This window comes from Sturnira hondurensis, unplaced genomic scaffold, assembly GCF_014824575.4.
Source record: "Sturnira hondurensis isolate 20B ecotype Veracruz unplaced genomic scaffold, ASM1482457v3 Scaffold0021209, whole genome shotgun sequence".
NCBI lineage: Eukaryota > Metazoa > Chordata > Mammalia > Chiroptera > Phyllostomidae > Sturnira > Sturnira hondurensis.
Genome location: NW_028093840.1, coordinates 800,709 through 823,528, shown reverse-complemented (window position 1 = coordinate 823,528; position 22,820 = coordinate 800,709). Strand labels below are relative to the sequence as shown.

The following is a 22,820-nucleotide window of genomic DNA, read 5'->3' as shown; positions in this document are numbered from 1 at the left end:
CATAAATGGGTACTGTACATTTTCAAATGCCTTTTCCGCACCCATTGATATGATCATGTGATTTTTATCTTTGCTTTTGTTTATGTGATGTATTAAGTTTATTGATTTGCTAATACTGTACCATCCTTGCATCCCTGGGATGAATCCCACTTGGTCACGGTGTAGATTAATGTATGCTGGATGCAGTTTGCCGATATTTTGTTGCGGGTTTTAGCATCTATGTTCATCAGCAATATTGGCCTGAAGTTTTCTTTCTTCATTGTGTCTTTATCTGATTTTGTGATTAGGATGATACTGGCTTCATAAGAAGAGTTTGGGAGGCTTTCATCATTTTGGATTTTTTTGATGAGTCTCTGAAGGATAAGGGTTAGCTTTTCCTTAAATGCTTTGTAGAATTCTCCTGTGGAACAATCTAGTCCAGGACTTTTGTGTGTCGGGAGTTTTTTAATTACTGCTTCAATTTCATCTACTGTTATTGGTCTGTTCAGGCTTTCTGCTTCCTCATTGAGTTCTGGAAGATTATATTTTTTTAGAAATTTGTCCATTTCACCTAGATTTTCAAATTTCTGGGCACAAGTTCTTCATAGTAATTTCTTACAATCCTTTCTATTTCTGTGGTATCAGTTGTAATCTCTCCTCATTCATTTCTAATTTTGTTTATTTGGGTCTTCTCTCTTGTTTTCTTGATGAGCCTGCTTAAATGCTTGTCAATTTTGTTTATCTTTTCAAAAAACAGCTCCCGAATTTGTTAATCCTTAGAATTGTGCTTTTAGTCTCTATGTCATTTAATACTGCTCTGATCTTGGGTATTTCCTTTCTTCTACTTGCTCTGGTCTGTCTTTACTGTTGTTTCTTGAGTTCTTGTAGGCATAGGGTTAGGTTATTTATTTGAAATGTTTTTCATGTTTTATTTAAATGTTTTGCAATGTTTGAAATGTTGATTTCAAATGTTTTATTTGAAATGTTCTTTATTTGAAACAAAATGTATCTTTTTTAGGTAGGCCTTTATAGCTATGAACTTCCCTCTCAGGACTGCCTTTGCTGTGTTCCATAAGTTTTGGGCTGTTGTGAGTTCATTTTTGTTTGTTTCCAGAAACTTTTTGGTTTCTTTTCTAATCTCATTCTTAACCCATTCATTGTTTAATAGCATGTTTATTCAATCTCCATGAGTTTGAGTGTTTTTTTTTTCTTGAGGTTGGTTTCTAGTTTTAGTCCCTTGTGTTTGAAGAAAATGCTTGATATGATTTCAATTTTCTCAGACTTGTTGAGGTTTGTTTTGGGTCCTATCATGTGGGCTATCTTTGAAAATGTTCCATGTGTATTTGAAAAGAATATGTATTTTGCTCCTTTGGGATGAACAGCTCTGTATATGTATTAGTTAAGTCCATTTCATCTAGCGCTCTGTTCAACGCCACAGTATCTTTATTGATATTTTGTTTGGAAGATCTGTCCATTTTTGACAGTAGGGTGTGAAAATCCCCTACTATAATTGTGTTGCTGTCAATATCTTGAAGTCCTCCAAGATTTTACTTATTCAGATTTTCATTAGATAAAAATATATAAGGGGAAGTTAAATATTGTGATATTAAACTAAACATTATTGACGTTACTATATATGATGACTAAATACAATACTGATTGTTAGGCAGATTATTTTTATTTAATGAAACCCTGAGTTCAGAACAGCAAGCATTCATTTTCAGATGACTTTGGACACGTTAAGGATGGTATGGCCATAGACAGGACTCATGTTCAGATAAAGTGGCCTCCAAAGGCTTCAAGGAAAAGTGGGTCTTATACAACTTCTTGAAAAGGGCTATTTTAGCAGAGAAAGCCATGATGTGAGGTAGGAAGGGGAAGGAAAAGTTCCCCTTTTGAAAAAAGGGGGAAAATAAATGAAAAATAAAATGAAAAATAAAATTCATTTTGAACTTTGCATGAAATGGCATTTAGTGCACTACTGCTACAATGTGGTACAGTATAAGAAATCATGTATCAGTTAAAGCTATAAGTTAACAGAACAAATTAATTGTATTTGGCAATCAAAGTATAGGAATACTGAGGATACGTACAAGGATATTTGCAGTGCATTAAGATCTCTGCCCACTTTCTTTTAGTTGGTAGTTTCTTATATTTCATATTATAAATTCTACATTTTAAGATTAAAGGGACATCAATTTTAAGTTTCTAGAAAACAGTTTATGTTCTTTCTAGAGAAGAAACTAGAGAGGCCTTAAGTTTTACTTACAAAATGAATGATAGTCAACTTTTAAAAATTCTGAAGTTACTAGATTTCAGCTAAGCATAAATTTAATAAGTGTAAGTGTAAGTTTTTTAAAACAAAAAGTAAATTTATGTGAATTCATAAACACATTTTACTTCTTAAAGAAAACAAGTCCATAACTAGGTCTTTAAAAGTATCCCTTTTTAAGTAATTAAGAGGCATTGTTTTTTTTTTTTAATTTTTATTGTTGTTCAGTAACCATTGCCCCATTTTCCCCCATTGCTCTCCTTTGTCCTGCCCATCCCCCTCCCACATTCCATCCCACCCCCACCATTGTCTTTGTCCATGGGTCCTTTATACATGTTCCTTAACTTGACCCTTCCCCTTCTTTCCACATTTCCCCCTCCCTTCTCCCCTCTGGTTCCTGTCAGTTTGTTCTTTATTTCCAGGTCTCAGGTTCTATTTTGCTCACTTGTTTGTTTTGTTTATTAGGTTCCATTTGTAGGTGAGATCATATTGCCTTTTAATATCCCTCCTAAGCAAATGCTGTATTCCCCAATATGGGTTTTGTGAAATCCAGCTATACTATAGGACTACCCAACAGGAATAAGAAAATAACATTGAATTTATATCATTTTTATGAGACATCCATTTAAAATATCAAGTTTTTTATATTTTAGGGTTTATGTAATGTAACTATACATTATATGTGGCACATACATTTCTTAACTCCTGTGCAATGTATACAAAGTCAATAAAGTTTGAAGACAAATGATTGTTCTTTTAATAAAGAAAGTGAAAATGAGTCCAGATCTTAAGTTTAGGGTAAAATGGGAGGCCATAATTGCTTAGGTTATTTTTATTTTTAAAGAGTTTGGGTCCACAGATACATAAAGACTGTGTGGCTGTTTTAGATTGTGCTGCGCTAGTGGTCTTTGTCACTGCCCTGTTTCTCATCCCTATTCCTCCAGGGTCCCTGGGATGCATAAATCAAGCCTCAGCCCGTGTCCTATTCCCCCTTAGAAGCAAGCATTTGATGGGAAAATCAGCTGTCAGGCCCAGAGTTGTCTGTTACTCATCTTATTTTCCCTCCAGTAGTCATTGTTTTAATACCTGGAGAACAGCTGGCTCAAGATGATGTCCTTTCAGTACTCGGTGCACTTTCTTCCACAGAAGGTTCTTGGTAACCAAATGCTACTTGGGGAAGACATCCATAGTCATGTGGCTGTATGCAGGAGGATTGAGGGAGGGATACCTCAAAGAGTCTCTGCCTGAGGGAAACTAGAGAGAATGGTTAAGAGTGTAGAATCTGGAGACCAGCAATCTCAGTTCAAATCTTGACTTCCACTCACCTCTGCTTCTGTCCTCCTGCTGAATCTAGTTGCATTGGGTTGTTAGAAAAGTCAAGTTAATATTTCTGGACACAGAGTAAGCTCTATATAAGAAGACATTAAATAGCAAATAACATATGACCACATTTCATTAGGAATGGCACCAGTACAATAATTCTGCTCCAAACCAGAAGAGTGCCCTGAAATAAATTTTATCCATTTTCCTTGATTTAATACAGTAGCTCTGAACTTAATGCAATTGCTTAACAGTCCCCAGTATTTCCTGTTCAAGGTTTACATTTCTGTCAACAAAAACTATGTTTTAATTTTATAAATTCTTATCCATCTTTACTGTGCTATTATAAATGACTTTATAAAAACATACATCTAAAGATATTATTTTACTGCTGTAATTTTCTAAGACACCACTACTTTCAACCCCCTGCCCCTTCCCACAAGGGCCTTGTTCCACCTCGTCGTCTTCTGGCGCTTCCCCCTTGGCTGCTGCGGAACCACAGCTGATCATCACCAGGGGTGCATTTGTGTGCTTCTGTCTCCTTGCATCGGATGAACGAAGCATTGCCATGCTTCCATATATTTATTTTTTCCTTCTTGAATAAAATAGCCTTTGCCTCTTCCAATTAGCATTTACTTTTAAGACAAACCACATATTTTTGTACTTACAAAGAAGTATTCAACATCCTCATCCTTTCAGAATATTTAATTCCTCTTTCCATGTAGTTTCATATCTGATACCACATTGCATTTATTTATATATGAATATTTTTATAAGTAAGAATATGCTAAGTTCAGAGAAGATTATCTAATTTACATAGAATTCTATTAATGTTATACACTGTTTGCAAAATTAATGTGTGTAGGGATTTTAAATATATTTTATTTTACTAACTGAATTATTATTATAGAATATATATAAATAACATATTTAACCCCTGGATAATGTATTTTAACTTGAATTTGTTGTTAGCTTTACTATCTCTCTGTTTTTTCAAACAGCTATTTATTGGTATGCATTAAGATATTTTATACACCAATATATAAATATGTATATAGAGATACATTTATTCAAATGAAAATAGAAACTGCCTCATTCTCTCATCCTCTTAGTACCAAAACATAAGTTCAAAGTCTAAATTTTGTTTTCTAGACAACTAAATAACAATTAGGAGACCTTGTACACATTATTTGAATGTTCAGTGATTGGAGTTTTGACTATATTAACAATGTGATGAGATAAGCCTCATAATTGTTTTAGTTCCCCAGACTTTCCCTGGGTGATCTTCAATGTCTCCTTGACATGTAGCAACAATGTATTTATGGACTTTCAGGGAGAGGCCCCTCTTTCATCCTCAATTTGAGACAGAGCATTATTTGTGAATGCCATTTCTTCGATTACACTTCTAAGGGGGAAATGGCCTGATTTTGCTGTATGTTCAAAATCAACAAATGTGCTCAATTCTGTTCGTCTGGTTCCCAAATTATTTTATACACCTCACTTCCCCATGCCACTTCAGAGAGTCCTGATGTTGGTTTCTGGTCTAAATCATGTTGTAAGCATAAGAGACCTTTCTATGTAAAAAACATAGAAAATGTGTTCTGTATTAAGAAAAATATAATTTGCTGTAACTGAAACATTTTTGTCCTCTAGACATGTCCACTGGAGTTATGCTTTAGAATAGATTAATTGATCCAAATTAGTGAATTCCCGCTATGCATCAGTCTTGTAGAGGCGAAAAGAAGAACACTTTTTCAGGGCCTCTGAAAAAATTATTTTTTCTTGAAGTATATTATAACCCTTACAAAGTTACAGACTAATATAATATTATATGTGATAGAGAATAAAATGGTATGTGTTAGCACATGGTATAAAGTAGTGTACAGAAAGAATTTCCTTTGGAGGCTGCTATATCTAAGCTTCTTCTTAACATTATAGAACCTTCTCTTAAAGAAACAAACTTCTAGTAATCCACATTCAATTTATATTTCAAAAGAAAGTCTGGTATTATTTGCATGAAATATTGTACTCATAAATTATGAGAATATATATGTATTTCTATGAGTTTATCCTCTTGTTTAAATTAAGAGTAGTTCAATAATTATTAAATAAAAATATAATTGCCCAAGTAGTTATTGTTCCTTTTCATTTAGTGAAAAATAACACCCAGAGGCCATATTTTGTCTCAAAAGAATTTCTCATTTTCTATCTCTGACAAAAATGGGAACATTAAGTGCACTTCCTAAGGAGAATCTACTTGTTTATCTGAGCAAATATTACAATACTGCATGCTTCAGGAGTGACAAGACTCATGGAGTTCTTCAACAATTACTAGGCTGCTGGTTTAAAGCTATGGAGTATGAGTTGTGAAATCCTCCTTCACTGTTTCAAATCCCCAAATAAGTGTGAAGCAAAACAGTGAGTTGGGAATCAAAAATCTTGGGTCTCAAACCAGGCTCTGTTTTTCATTAACTGTACTAATTTAGGCAGTTCACACCACCTCTTTATCCTTGTTCCTTCATTTGTACAAAGTATGTGTGTGTTGGTGGCTCAAAATAATTAAATAGTGGAAGTTAGAGAAGATGTAAATAGGTATGTTTTCAAATTTAAAATTCCATGATAGAGACAGAAAGTAGGTTAGTGGTTGCCTAAACCTGAAGAAGGTGCTGGGAAAATGGTGGTAATAGGTTTATTTTTTAGTGTAATGAAAATATTCTAAAATTCATTACCATTACAGCTATACAATGTATTTTTTATTACAGTTTTTTATTGTTTTTTAAGTACAGTTTTCTGCATTTTCCCCCATCCCTCCCCACGGCCCCATCCCTCCCTGCCTCCCTCCCCCATTTCCACCCCCCTTGTTGTTGTCCATATGACTTTTATAATTGTTCCTGCAAACAATTTGTCCTTTCATATACAACTTCTAATATGGAAAAAGAAACATTAAATTTTACAATCTGAAGGTTTAAATTGTATAGAATTTATATCGTAATTCAATACAACTATTACAAACATTTCAATTAAGATAAGTATTAAACAAAATTTTCATTATTTTTCACATATGGTATAAAGACTATACTTCTAATTTTCCAAACCTTTATGTATATTTGCTGACATAAACTCTATTATCTCGGACCTGAGGACTACTTTATGTGAAATGGTTAACCTTTTCTCTCTACTTATATTAGGTATGAAGTTTCAGATTCATGGAATGAATTTCCCTAGGTCTCAAATGTTATTCATCATGTTTTATAGTAACTAAAGCATACAATAATAATCTTAAACTAAGTGTAATATTTTCTCTGTTTTTATTTTTTGTCTGAAGACAAAGACGGGAATTTGTTTGCTGCAGGATGGTAATCAGGAGCCTTTCAAAGTTCGGCTGCACCTAGCCAAAGATATTTTGATGATCCAAGAGCAGGATGTGATATGTGTGTCTGGTGAGCCTTTCTATTCTGGTGTAAGTAGCTTTCCCTTCTTTTGAAGATTTTTGGTTTTGTTTACAAAAATATTTGTTCACAGAAAATTATTAATATATTTTTCTTTCACTTTTGGACCCTAGTCAGTCATTCTGCATGTAATTTTGTGTGTTCATAATTAAGTGAACAGGGTTCTAGTCCACAGCCACGCATTGAGTGCCCATCTTCAGTTGGGCATGTCATTGACTCTAGCTGTCTATATACGACCAGACTGATACCTATATTTGTAGCTGATCATGAGAGAGTGCATTCTACATTTTCACACAGAGGACTAGCTAAGAATAGTTAGCGCATGGCAGGGCATTTTTTCCTTCCCTGAACTTTCTTGCATCATGTGAAACTTTTTGAGTTGGTGCAAAGGTGGAACTCAATTCTTACCGTGTGAGAAACATAAGGCTTTGGGTAACAGTCACTTAACTCAGTGTCAAAGCTTTGCACCAGGGTCTTCTAATTAGCACTGAAGTTCCACTGTGGAAGGTATCCCTAGATGAAGTTAGATTTTAGAACTTCCTGTTTTCAGAACTTGACTATATTACAATAATGAACACAATGTGATATTGCCCAAAATATAAGCACATGAATCAATGGATCATTATAAAAACTCCAGAAACAGTCTCACACTTATATGGTCAGTTGCTTTTTCTTTTTTTAAAATTCTTTTTTAATGTATTATATTGATTATGTTATTACAGTTGTCTCATTTCTCCTCCTTTATTTCCCTCTGCCCTGCATGCCCCCTCCTACCCACATCCCCTGCCACTTAGTTCATGTCCATGGGTCATACATAAAAGTTCTTTGGCTTCTCCATTTCCCATACTATTCTTAATCTCCCCCTATTTCATGTCTATTTCATACCTATCAATTATGCTTCTTATTCCCTGTACCTTTCCCCCATTCTTCCCCTTCTCCTTCCTGCTGATTAATTGTTTTTTCTTAATTATAGTAAACTATGAATTTACCATTTCAGTCATCTTTAAGTATACATTTTAGTGACATTGAGTAGATTCACTATTCATCTCCAGAATTTTCATCATCCCATACTAAAACTCTGTACCCATTTAATAATAACTCCCCATGCTCCCCTATTCTCATCCCCTGGTAATCACTATTGTATTTCTTATCTCTATGTATGACTCATATGAGTGAAATTGCATAATATTTGCCTTTTAGTGTTTGGCTTATTTCACTTACTACAATATATTAGAGTGTATAAGAATTTCACTATAATGTGTATAAGAATTTCGTTCCTTTGTAAGATGAAATAATATTGCATTTCATGTATATACTATATAATGTTTACCTTATTTATTCATCTTTCTAGCGATGGACATTTGGATTGTTTCCACATTTTGGCCCTTATAAATAATTCTGCTATGAACATGGGCATACAAATGCCTGAGTCATTGTTTCCAATCCTTGTGTGTATTATCGCAGCAGTAGAATTCATGGATAAAGTGGTCATTCTAGGCCACTTTTTGTTTAATCCCTTATCAGATGTGTGATTTACAAATATTTTCTCCCAAACCTTTGTACTATGTTGATTGTTTCCTTTAATGCCTGAAAGTTTTTAATCTTGAATAGGCTTGATTTGTATATTTCTCCTTTGTTAACTCTACTTCTGGTGTTTAAGAAATCATTGCCAAATTCAATGTCATGAATATTTTATCCCATATTTTCTCCGAAGAGATTCTAGTTTTAGGTCCTACATTTATTTAAATATTCCATTGAATATTTTAGATTACTTTTTTGGTTTAATTTTGTTTTTCATGTTACATTAAAGTTCTAACTTCATTCTTTTGCAGATGTGCGTACATATATATATATATATATATATATATATATATATCCTCATTTGAAGGTACTGCAACAATGACATCTTGCTTCTGTCCTTGCTCCTTAGAATCAGAAGCAGAAATCAGCAATCAGAGCTTGGATTGCCACTACTCTCTGTCATCAAAAGATGGTGGAGGATGAGTAGTTGCTACTGTTATAAGAGCTTAAATTGAATTAAATTAAGCACAATTTATTTTGCAAGCCTTCTCCTGAAAGTTGCCATTTATACAATGGACTTCAGAATTCTAAAATAATTATCTAAGACAGATTCAACCAGTGTATTTTTTGTTGAGTAGGGAGAGAATTTATAGTGCTTCCAAGTCCTCCATTTTCCTAACATTACTGGTCAATTGTTTTTAGACAAATGTGTCAAGTCAGTTCAAAGAGAATGTTGCTGTTTTCAATTGCAACTTGGTACATGTTTGGAAAAGTAGAATTATACTTGACCCCTACCTCAGATGAATTGTAAATATGTTCAGATCAATCATACACCTAAATGTGAACACAAAACAAATACATTTCTAGAAAAATATAGAAAAATAATTTTGTATTAAGGGTAGACAAAAATTTCTTAGGACAAAAGATTATTGACAAGTTAGAAAAGAAAATGTTAATACGAAATCAGTAAGCACATTTGACTTAAAAAAAACTTTTATTTAAAAAAAAAACATTTAAGAAAATCCAAACCACAGAGTAGGAGAAAAATAATTTCTATATCTGACACAGGATTTGTTTCTAGAATAGCAAACTATCACAACTCAAAAAAAAGGTACAAACAAACCAACTTTAGAAAGAACAACTGAACAAAAACTTTGAAATCCATGAAATGGCTAAGGAGAGTATAAAAAGATGTCCTCAGACGAGTCACTGGAGGCTCAGTATGGTCTGGGCTGAGAGGTAAAAACTCCAGGACTATCCAGTCATGAGGGGAGCTCACAATTTTATCGAATTTACATTTTGGTGCTTCACCACTTTCCCACAGTAAAAATTAAGGGGAAAAATCCTTTAAAGTTCTGTCAGGGGAGGGGAGAAGGACTCATTTAGAAATATACCAAAATACGACTTCTGCCAAGATGGAGGCGTAGGTGGAAACATTGTGCCTTCTCCCACAACCAAGTTTGAATACAAGAAAGGTTTGGTAAACAAAGACACAGCCAAAGAACAGAAAATTGAACTATACGGAAGTCCAACAACAATGAGCTGTTGAACCGGGACAGGTAAGAGGGGTGGAGCCAGCATTGGAGCAGGGTTGGACAGGAAAGATCCCCTGACCTGGAAGGCAGCCGGAGTAGCAGAGGGTGGCAGCGCAGACCCAGTGAGGGTGTGGGGCAGGCTGACCGTGGTCACACATTCGTGCGCAGATAAACTAGCAGAGGTGTGGGCAGTGATGTGGACCACGAAGGCCCCAGCGAGCGAACCCAGTGAGTAAGCAAAGCGCTGGGCTGACCGCAGTCGCACATTTGTGTGCAGTGGGACAGACGCGAGGCCAGACCTCCACTGCTTGCCTTTGACCCCGCCCCCATGTACAGCATCAGAAACCAGCAACCTTGGTTGCCCCGCCCTGGTGAACACCTGGGGCTCCGCTCCTTATACTTAACAGGCACAAACAGTCCAAAATATGGCTCAAGAAGAACTCAAAGCCCCAGAGCCTATAACTCTAAGCAAAAAGAAATGGCAAACCTCTCAGACACGCAGTTCAAAATACTGGTGATCAGGATGCTCACAGAACCGGTTGATTATAGTCATAAATTAGAGGAACATATGAAGGCTAAACTAATAGAAATGAAGGGAAATGCACAGAAAACCAATAGTGATGGAAAGGAAACTGGGACTCAAATCAAGGGAGTGGACCAGAAGGAAGAACAAAACATCTAACCAGAAAAGAATAAAGAAACAAGAATTCAAAAAAATGAGGAGAGGCTTAGGAACCTCCAGGACATCTTTAAACATTCCAACATCTGAATTATAGGGGTACGAGAAGGGGAAAAGAAACAGCCACGAGTGGAAAACTTATTTGAACAAATAATAAAGGGGAACTTCCCCAGTCTTGCAAAGGAAATAGACTTCCAGGAAATCCAGGAAGCTCAGAGAGTCCTAAAGAAGTTGGACCCAAGAAGGAACACACCAAGGCACATCATAATTACATTAGCCAAGATTAAAATGAAGGAGAGAATCCTAGAAGCAGCAAGAGATAAGGGGACAGTCACCTACAAAGGAGTTCCCATCAGACTGTCAGTGGATTTCTCAAAAGAGACCTTACAGGCAAGAAGGGGCTGGAAAGAAGTATTCCAAGTCATGAAATCCAAAGACCTACATCCAACATTGCTCTATCCAACAAAGCTTTCATTTAGAATGGAAGGACAGTTAAAGTGCTTCTCAGATAAGGTCAAGTTCAAGGAGTTCATCATCACCAAGCCCTTCTTTTATGAAATCTTAAAGGGACTTATCTAAGAAAAAGAAGATGAAAAATATGAACAGTGAGAGGACAGCAAACTCACAGTTATTAACAACCACACCTAAAACAAAAGCAAACCAAGAGGACAGCTAGATCNGGGGAGGGGGTGTGCAGGGTGGAGGGGAATGAAGGGGGGAATAGAACAACTGTAATGGTATAATCAATAAAATATATTTTAAAAGAAATACACCAAAATACTGTACTAACAAGGACAGCCCTCACAAGAAACTCATTAACTACATACACCCTAACATTCAGGGAGTATCATTAAGCCCTAAATGGCCTGAAGGATGAAAATGCTCAACTGCAGCCCACACCAACCATCCTGTCCCACCTGTAGGAAAAATAAAAACCTAAGGAACACTTATAAAATTAACAATTAATAGATGTAACTGGAGAGTTGCATAACTCTTAGCAACTTAGCATAACAACTTCATTATGCTAAGTGAAATAATCCAGACAATGAGGGGCAAATACCATATGATCTCACCTTTAATTGGAACATAATCAACAAAAGAAAAAAGCAAACAAAATATAACCAAAGTCACTGAAATTAAGAGCAAACTAACAATAGCCAGGGGGGAGAAGTGAGGGGACAGTGGGGAGAAGGGTTTTCAGGAACTACTATAAAGGACACACGGACAAAACCAAGGGGGAGGGTGGAAGCAAAAGAGGGTGGTGGGTTTGGAGGGGGTGGGGGGTAGGGAGAAAATAGGGACAACTGTAATTGAACAACAATAAAATAATTTAAATTTAAAAAGTTTACAGTTCAGAAGCAAAAACTTATTAAAAGGCTGAGACTTCCCTTTTCCCCACTTTGCCAGTGCATTATTAAAAATCCCATTGACAACAGGTCCTTTTACCCAGTACATCATGTCTTGATACCAAGAAAATATTACAAGGCATATTAAAAGCCAAAAAAATGAAACACAATTTGAAGATACAGAACAAGCATCAGAACCAGACATATCAAGGACATTGTTATTGTCAGATGAAAAACTTAAAAGAACAGAGTCTCTTAGGCTTTCATGAGTAAAATAGAATGTAGTAACATGAGGGCAATGTGGAGAAGAGAGATAGAAATCCTAAAGAAAAGAACCCAAATGGAATATCACAGATTAATAAAACACTGTGATAGAAATGAAGAATGTCTTTGGTGGGCATATTAGAAGACTGAGCAGAGATTTGGATTCTCCGAGCTAGAGGATGTATCAACATAATTTTTAGAAACTAAAAAACAAAGAGAACAGAGGCTGAAAAAAACAAAACAGGATATTTGAAACTGTGGGACATCTACAAAAAGTATAAAATAGGTGGAGTGGGGTACTAGAAGGAAAAGAAAGTGAGTAAGAAACAGAAGAAATATTTAAAACACCAATGACATAATTTTTCTGGTTAATATCAGACACCAAACACAGATGCAGGAATCTTGGAGAACACCAAGCAGGATGAATGCCCTAAACCTACATGTGAGAATGTTATTTTCTATCTACGCAAAAATCAACAACAGAGACAAAAATACTAGCAAAAGCTAGGGGGAAGAAAACACCCTATCTACAGAGGAACAAATGTAAGAATTTCAGTGTACTTCCCCCTAGAAGCCTTGCAAGCAAGAATAAAGTGAAATATTCAGTGTTGTTAAGAGAACAAAAACTGAAAAGACTAACTTAGAATTTGTAGTGTGCAAAGTGATTTTTCAGAAGTAGAGATAGAAACTTCCTCTAACAAAAATTGAGGTAATTTGTTGCCAATAAACCTACCTTGCAAAAAATGTTGAAAGAAGTTCTTTAGAGGCCTGAAAATTAATACAGGTTGAAAACTTGGATTTTCATAAAGAAAGAGAAAGCATCAAAGAATGAATAAGTAAAGGGAAAATAAAACCTTTTATTTTTCTTATTCTTAATGGATGTAACAGGTATGAGTATGTTCACAATAATAACAACAAAAATGTCCTTAGTCACTTATGTTTATCAATATTATATATATATATATATATATATATATATATATGCTTATCTGTAGCAAATGAATGGCAGTAATTATACAAGGGAAGGGAGAAAATAATTGCAATTATTTTGTTATAAGGTGCTCCCACTACCTATGAGGCAATATTGTGTTATTTGAATGTGGAATTGGATTAGCTGTAAATATATATTGCAAACTCTTGGCCAATCATTAAAAAATAAAAAATAAAGCATAAATGATATGCTAAGAAAAGAGAAAATATAATCATATAAAATACTTAAGTAAAATAACAAAAGGCAGAAAAAGAGTAGAAGACAAAAATAATAACAAAGAACAAGTGCAACAAATTGAAAAGGACAAACGTGTTATATACTATACTAATTAAACTCATTGGTCTAATATACCAATTAAAACACAGAGATTGTCAGTGTGGATCAAAATCCAGATCCAAGTATATGTTTCCTACAATGAACCCATTTTAAGTGTAAAGACATGTACAGATTAAAATTAATGGGCGGAGAAAAAGATACAGAAACCTTAGACTAATATCTTAATAAATATAGATGCAAAATCTTTAACAAGATATTCAGAAATTTAATTCAACACTGTATAAAAAGAATTGGATGCTATGATCAAATAGGATTAATCTCAGATATACAAGGCTCAATATTAAAAATCAACTAATGTAATCCATGATATCAACAGGCTAAAAAAGACAAAAGAACTTTATAGTAGAAATGCCCTGGAAAGGAACACTTGTCTCTCCTGGGTACAATGCCCACATAACAGACCCAACCCCCTTTCCAGTGTGTACAGAGAGGGGCAAAAGTAGTATTACAGTTGTTTGTGTGGAAAATAATACAATAGTCAATGAATAATCATACAAGAATAAACTGTTTTGTATACTCACAAGTCTAAACCTACTTTTGCCCCACCCTGTATGTTGTTATGAGGCCAAATGAATTTGTGCAGGAAAGCATGTGGTAGTGACTGGTGCTCAGATAACCCATTTTCTCCCTCACAGAGCCACTGAAACTCATGAGGCCCTCGTCCTTTCCCTCCCAAAGCAACAGGTAACCACAGAATAGATATTCTCCATTTCTTTCTATGCGGCAGTAGGGTCCAGACAACATTTCTCACAAATCTTCTCCAGACAAAAGGTGACAACTCCCTACATCTTCAGGAACACAGCAACATTTCAGTTCTATATGTTTGTCCCACCCCCTCACTCCCGAGGGTGGAGGAGAATGCTGAAAGGGGCTGCCTGTACTCCACTCTTTCTTGTATGATTGTGGTTTCTTACCTCCAGCACCTGCCACTCTCTGACTCAGAGCTCTCTCTGACTGTGGCAGTGCGGTATGCCGGTGCACTGGGCAGGAGTAGGTGCTGGGAGTTGCTTCCTCCAGAAGCAGACTTTAACCAAGGACCAACAGGGGATAGAGGGTGAGCACCCAGCTTCCTTGAGTGAGTACTACGAGGGACATTCTGACTCAGTAGACTGGGCTCTATTGCCCAGTGACCTCATCTGATTGGGGGAGTAAGGAAATGCCCTGCATGGACCTCATTTTCTTCTGATCTCCAACTCCAATCTCAGGTTAGGTTTCTCCTAACCTGAGAGCACTTCCTGGGACTCGTCCCTAATAAAATTCTCACCCCTGTATCTACATCTGAGGAAACCAACCATCTAAAGAAAATGTAGCACACTGCACTCTCAGACTCACAGATTTTCTCTGGGAAATCTGTTTCTGCATTTTAAAACCTCCCACTGCTAAAAATCCTGACACCTCTGCACTGAAAAACAGACCCTTTTTTAATGTGACCTTTCACAATGTATTGTCTTTGTTTCAACATTGTGCTCTTTCTACAATGATAGCTCACTTTTAACTTAATTATAACTTTAAGAGAGTAGAGGATTAGGGATGAAGTAATCATCCAACTTCTAAGAGCAGAAAGTCAAACCATGTATAACAACTGAAATAGTGTTGAAATAGTCTCCTCGAGTTAGTGGTGAGGTTAGGAGAGTGTCCTTGAGACTTGGAAGATATTAGGTGAAGAATCCAAGCAAGAATGCCAGTATGAAATCTGGCAATAATGTTATGAAGCACTGGTTGGAGAATGTGGAAATAAGACACAGGCATCAGGGAGACTAATGAAAGCCTTATCATCAGGCAGTTCACTTCTAAGGGAAAATGAAGCTCTATTCTTTAGAGAACTGTTGGAGAGCATAGAATATCAGTTTCCATATGTCCTGACAATGGTGCAGGAAGAAGCTGGCACTCACGTTTCTATTTCCATCCCATTCTCTCAGGCCTACGTCTGGGGTTGCCATGATGACAACTTCTGACCTACTCAGCCCGGTCTGAGAGAAAACCCTGGGGCCATGAGACTCAGGAGCCACAGTGGGATGATTCCTGGGATAGGGAATTAGTGGTGGAACCTGACAATACCTGCACTTCTGAGTAATACATGGGAGAGGGGAGAGGTCCCAGGGACCTGGAATTGGCCTATTGACCATGGTGCATAAATACTGGGGTATGAGTCCAGGAAAAGTGTTGCTCAGATTCATGAGAAATGAAACTGAATGATTAAAGAGTTGCCCTGGCTGGTGTAGCTCAGTGAATTGAGTGCGGGCCTGTGAACCACACGATCGTGGTTCGATTCCCAGTCAGGGCACATGCCTGGGTTGCAGGCCAGTTCTCAGCAGGGTACTCACGAGAGGCAACCATACATTGATATTTCTCTCCTTCTCTCCTTCCCTTCCCCTCTAAAGATAAATATATAAAAATATTTTTAAAAAGGAAAAAAAAAGAGTTTGAGTTAGGCAAAATGCTAGTGTCTGAAGATAAAGGATTAGCAGGCTGGTTAAAACCCAGGCATCCACATTCAGGAATCCTCTTAGTTCTTTTCTCCAAAGTTCTGGACATATGGATGGGCTTAGTTCAGCGGTAGGAATGCAGATTAGGAAAATTAATAAGTCTGTGAGTGCCCCTATGAGAAGGCAGGATACTAGAGCTGGATGACAAAAGAATAACTGAGAAAAGGCCGTTATGGCCTACATATATGTGCTGCCCCAAATGTTATGCATAGAAGTGTTAACCCCAAATGTGATGGTATTAAAGGCTGGGGGTGTTTGGAAGATAATTAGGTTTATATGGGGCTATGAGGGTAGATCCCCTGTGATGGGACAGACCTCTTATAAGAGGAAGAAGAGACACTGGGGCTTCCTTGTTCCACCATGTGAGGACACAACAGGAGGGCAGCCATCTGTAAGCCAGGGAGTGGGCCCTTGTCTGAATTTAACTGTTCTAACTCTCTGATCTTGGACTCCCAGGCTCAGAACTGTGAGACAATACATTTCTGTTGTTTAAGTCACCAAGTCTATGGTATTTTTAATAGGACCCTGAGCTGACTCAGACAGAGACCTTACTTCAGGAAGCAGGGTGTGGAATTAAAGGAGAGCAGCATGGGGAAGACTACGCGTGCTGTGCGTAAGCAGCCTGATGAATGTTACAAGCAAAGATGGGGCTGAACTCCGTGGAATACCCTCAGTATGAGTTTAGTAATGACGGTGACTCAATAATTCACCCATCAGACAGGAACTAAACCTATCTCATCATCCCCTGGCTAGGGAATCTTCAAGTCTTCAGTAGAATTGAGTTAGGGCCTGGGGCAAAGGAAAAACACTTTGACATATTTTGCACATTTGACAATTTTATTCCAGATATATAAAGAGATCCCGGTAAATTATCGGTCTCCTTTCTTTCAGAGCCACTCATCAGTGACAGAGAGGAAAAGCTGAGATACCCAATGAAGTTACTGTGACTCTTACCAGCAAACAGGCTAGATTTGGCCCCAGTGCTCTGCGTTAGTTACTTTTCAGAAGTATTTGTGATTGGTTCAGAGATTATACGATTGGAGTACAGTATTGAGTTCATATGAGATAAGACCTGTTCTTCTCTGATAATTTGGAAACTAACAAGATGCGGACAACACTTATTCAAGATCTTTAGGTGCAGATAGCAAAGTGACTACTGACCAGAATGATACATAGCAGTTGTCAGATAGACATATTAGTCCCTCATTATCCACAGTTTTGCTTTCTGTGGTTTCTGTGGTCAGTTATGTTCCAAAAATATTGCATAGAAATTTTTAGAAATAAGTGATTCACAAGTTTTAAATTTCATACCATTCCAAGTAATGTGATAAAGTCTCACATCATCCAAGATGCAAATAATACTTTTGTCCAGTGTCTTCACACTGTATGCAGTCTCAACCCATTAGCCACTTAGCAGACTTTGGGGTCATGAGATCAATTCTCACAGTATCACGGTGTTCATGTGACCCTTATTTTACTTTTAATGTATAAAAGTAATGATGCTTGCAATTCAGATATACTAAATAGAAGTCATTAATGCTTTCTGTAAAGGAAAATGTATGTACGTATAGGGAAAAAATTATATAGGGCTCAGTACTATCTGTGGTTTCAGGCACCTAGGTCTCTTGGAATGTATCCCTGGTGAATAAGGGGGAACTATTGTGTGTTACAGCTTCAGTTAACGGAAAAGAAAGTGATCATCATCCCTTGGCCTCGGAAATCAAACACCCAGTCCCTGACATTCTTCTGTCCTCTCGCACTCGAAATCAGAAATAGCTGAGGCTGTCCTAGGGATCTTATCCCCTTCAATGTTACCCGGACAGAAAACAAATCTAGCCTGTGTTAGCTATAAATATTAAACAAAATATTTTTAGAAGGCTGATAAGACTAAAATCAATATGAAATGGCTACATATTTATTGCAAAGACACCAGTTTCAAAGGTGTTGTCAGTAAAAATAAGAATACCTTGGAGATTAAATTCCAGATATGTCAGAATATATGTCAGATAGACATACAACAACAATATAAGTACCTCAACAAAGTTTTAATAGGCACTGTTAGAATTTAGAATTTAAAAAATCTTCCTTTAGTTGTCCCTGAGAGAGCAGGCAGGTAAGATGAAGGGATTAGTCAATGAACATCTATGAAGGACCCATGAAAATGGTGTGGGGATTGACTATGGAAGTGGGAGGGGTGGGCTGGTTGGAGAGGGGAAAATTGGGACAACTCTAACAGCATAAACAGTAAAATGTTATAAAAATTTGTATATGTTTAATTGTAAAAAATAAAGCAGTTAGTAATCCAATTAGTAAAGCTATAATTTCCTGAAGGTAATGTTAAGAGAAAGTAATATTTACCTTTAATCTCGGAGTTAAAGCTACCTAAAGCTAACTTCCATGTGGGACGTGACCAGATGCAGAGAAGTCTGGGGTGAAGTTTATTGTCTGTGGAAAATTTGATCAGGAGAGAGACTGCACCTACATTAGTCACTGTGTTCACTGATGATAGAGTCTTACTAGGTCATCTATGAAGGAGGGTGCCTGTAGCCTCAGATATATTTTTTTCTTATCCTCACAGCAAAGAGCCATTCAATGCAGAGATCAAAATCTGTGTGCACACATGCACAGGCACAATATATACATATATTTTTCCAAACTTTTAAAATAGTTTCATATGGCAACGATTACCTATTAAAATATACTATAAAATTGTATGTGTTCTAGGTAAATTCATTTGACTAACCAGAGTCAGTTTTAGAGGTAAAAGGGTTTATTGTTGAGTAAAATTAACACAGAAGTTATTAGTTTAATCTTGAGCCTTTTTACATTTGATTTTTTTTTTATCTATGAAGGAAGCCATGGAGGATATTTGTTTCTGCTTGTCCTTTTTCAATTTTTTTTCTTGTGTGTGTGTAGTGGGAGGGAAGAAGCTGCTATTGCAAACATGTTTTAAATAAGATTAAGAAAAGATAGTGCCTTAGCTGGTGTAGCTCAGTTATTTGGAGTTTCATACTGTAAATGGAAGGGTTACAGGTTTGAATCCCTGTGAGGGCACATACCTAGGTTGTGGGTTTGGTCCTGGTTGGGGAACATATGAGAGACAACTGATCAATTTTGTTCTCTCACGTTGATGTTTCTCTCAATCTCTCATTCCCTTCCCCACTTCCTAAAATCAATATGCATGTCTTCAGGTGAGGATAAAAAATAGTTATAGGTAGACAATTATGATTTAGATATTTCAGGTTATGATTTCGTAAGGAAAGGATGTATAAAGACTTACCTTGAAAACTAGAGTATCTTTTTTCTTTTATTGTTACAGAGGTTATCACCAGACGGTGCTGGAAAACTTCTCCACTGTTACTCGTGTGGCTTTTGTTTTTGAAGCAGTAAACCATTCCCACTAGAGGCAATGATGTTCTCAAAATTTCCAATGCTTAAATTGTAGAAGAAACAGTGCTGGAAGAAAAGATTGTGGTTTTAGCAAAAATGTCTCCAGACCCATGGTAGGCACACAGTGTGAAGGTCCTATGCTAGCAGCAGCTCTGTTCAGTGACACCTGTGTTCGTTTGTGCAACCAACCCAACTGCAGCCGCAGCAAAGCCTGTGACTGCTGGCAGCTCCTTTGGTTATGATAGATGGAGAGGATGTGGTAAAAACTTTTGGTGTTGTTTGTTGAAGGATCTTCAAAGTGAGAAAGGAGTGATAATATTTGCCTCAAGAACAATAACAGTGCCTGATATACATTTTTATAAACTGAGCTGAATTTTTCGATGAAATCATTAAGTAGAAGATGCATATTAAGGATATTAAGGGTATTATTACACTTAGCATATTTTGTTAAATGCGGATTTTAAGGGCATGTATATATTGTGTATCAAATGTTATATTTTACTCACTGCATATAATGCAAACTTACTGGCAAGTTTTTAATATTTAATTTTAGGACAGATATATAATTTCCTTACCATATCACTTTTGCAGCTTATTGCCATTGAGTTTTTTTAAGATATTTTATTTATTTATCTTTAGAGGGGAAGGGAAGGAGAGAGGAAGAGAAACATCAATGTATGGTTGCTTCTTGTGCTTCCCCTGCTGGGAACTGGCCCCTGCTGGGAACTGGCCCCTGCTGGGAACTGGCCTGCAACCCAGGCATGTGCCCTGACTGGGTATCAAACCGCGATCCTCTGGTTCTCAGGCCCGCGCTCAATCCACTGAGCTACACCAGCCAGGGCACCATTGAGTTTTTGTAAGAAACATCCACATGATGCCAGAATGTATTAAATTGATGACATGCATAATTTCCAAATTATACAAATGTAAGATATAAGAATAAAAATGTTTTTGAAATATACGAGTTAAATATTTCAATAGACAGGATACCAAGTAACCATGGTATATATTGAATTAATATTTTAGTTTATAAATCCCATTATGGTTTCCATTTATTGGACACACACATAGTTAACAGATTATGTGTCCTTAAAAGCTGTGGTTCATGGATCCAGACAGCTTATTCATTTGGTTGGCAACATGGTTTTTCTTCAACGTGGGTCAGCCTACACTCACCGAAAGAGTTTGGGTATGTCCCCTATTAATAGTGTATTTTTACATTTTTGTTATTTTGTGTTAGGTATTTTCAATAAGTCACATGGTAAAATTATTTTTATTTCATTATTCTGAATGCTTTTAACTTATGGGCAGAGGTGGTCTTTTGTAGTATTGTCCAATATGTATATATCACCAAATTATTCAAGAAGAGAAAGTATTTTCATAGAAAGATGGTATCTAATCCCTGCCCAGTTATCTTGCATCAGCTGTCAAAGACATAAGTATTTAAGACTGGAGTGTAAGCAAATTGTCTCATGTCTGTCTTTTTTTTTAATGAATGTATCCATTTACTTATTTAATCATTTTTTATTATTCTATTACAGTTGTCCCAATTTTTCCCTCTTTGACCTCCTCTTCCCACCCCAGCCCCTCTCGCAGCCAGTCCAAACACTGTTGTCCATGTCCATGGGTCATTCATGTTCTTTGACTACTCCCTTCCCCTTCTTTCCACTATTATCCTCTTCTCCCCTCCTCTCTGGTCACTCTCATGTTTCCATGCCTGTGGTTCTATTTTGTTCATTTGTTTATTGTTCATTACATTCCTCTTATATGGTATTATATGGTATTTGTCTTTCATCGATTGGCTTATTTCACTCAGCATAATATCACCCAGTTTCATCCACGCTGTCTCAAAAGATAGGAATTCCTTCTTTCTTTCTGCTGCATAGTATTCCATTGTGTAAATGTACCATAGTATTGGAATCCACTTATTTACTGATGGGCACTTAGGCTGTTTCCAGACTTGGCCATTGTAAATAGTGCCTCTTTGAACATAGGGGTGTGTAAGTTCTTTCGAATTGGTGACTCAGGATGCTTAGGGTATATTCTCAGTAGCAGAATCACTGGGTCAAAAGACAGTTCCATTTTTAGTGTTTTAAATACTATACTGTGTTCCACAGTGGCTGTACCAGTCTGCACTCCCACCAACAGTGTACTAGGGTTCCCTGAGCCAATGCATGTCTGTGTTTGATGATCCCATGCTTTAAGCAAATGTCTTCATAGAAACAGCAAAAGCATAGATGTGAGAATTACACTCATTCTAGGTCAGGTTTTTCCGCTTATAGTTTGATGATCTCAGTTTTCTTAAATGTAAAAAGGAAGATAAGATTTACCTCATTCCCTTATGTATAAATCATGTAAATTAGGATAATAGTATCTATTTCACTGGCTAATTGTAAGGGTTAAATTAGTTGATGTATATATAAAACAGGCAATGCAGTCACTGGCATATACTAAGGGCTAAATATATAATATCTTCATTAACATGAAATGTGATGCAATGGCAGTATATATGACATGGTGATGACAGTACAGAGACCGAAATGGGATACTGCTTCCCAAAGGGTGTAATTAAGGAATTGTATCTTAAATACTAGGCAGAATTTTACAAGAGCATGTGAAGAGCGGAACATCTACACAGAGAAAAGTGTGTGCAGAATCACCAGGCTGTGAAAGAGCATGCAGTCATCAAAGGCTGTGGGTTGTTTGTGGGTTGGAGTGGGACAAAGAGGGTAAGGTGCAAACTCAAGGGAAAAGTGGCTTGATGGGTTGTAGTTCTCTTTGTGATGGATTGGATCTGAGGAGGAATATCAGATTTCAGAGAAAAGTAAGATAAAAGTTGAATCTGAGGCGCATTCAGTTAGAATTTCTCATAAAAAGTGCACAGGACATGCCTTAGAGACTAATACATAGGTGTAGGACACAGAACAAACAAGAAAAGCCAACACTGGCTTCGCATGCCTGGGATAATATGCTTCGCTGGACCTGTTTATATTTCTGTCTCTCTGCATAGTAATGTATTCATTGCACTTTTCTACTGACATGTTTTCTGTCTTCAAAAGACCATCAGTCACTGGAGGGATGGGAGTTTGTGTTAATCATCCTGGGACATCTCTATGAATGCTGAAAGTGTTGATTGACCAAGGAGCAGCCAGTGGAGTAGCTAGATTCAGGATAATTAGTTAGAGAGATTTAGGATGAATAGCATGAAAACTACAGCTTTTCCTAGTTCTAGTTTTCTAGCCTTTCTTCTCT

The 22,820-nt window shown here is 36.7% G+C and overlaps 1 protein-coding gene across 1 annotated transcript in view; it reads left to right on the top strand.

The window, feature by feature from the left end:
- Positions 1-22,820, top strand: part of LOC118977063 (gamma-1-syntrophin-like) — a 263,268-nt gene that overhangs the window by 5,513 nt on the left and 234,935 nt on the right. The window contains exon 2 of the mRNA XM_037031825.1: positions 6,897-7,031. Within this exon, the coding sequence (XP_036887720.1) occupies positions 6,897-7,031 (135 nt within the window). The remainder of the gene's footprint in view (positions 1-6,896; positions 7,032-22,820) is intronic.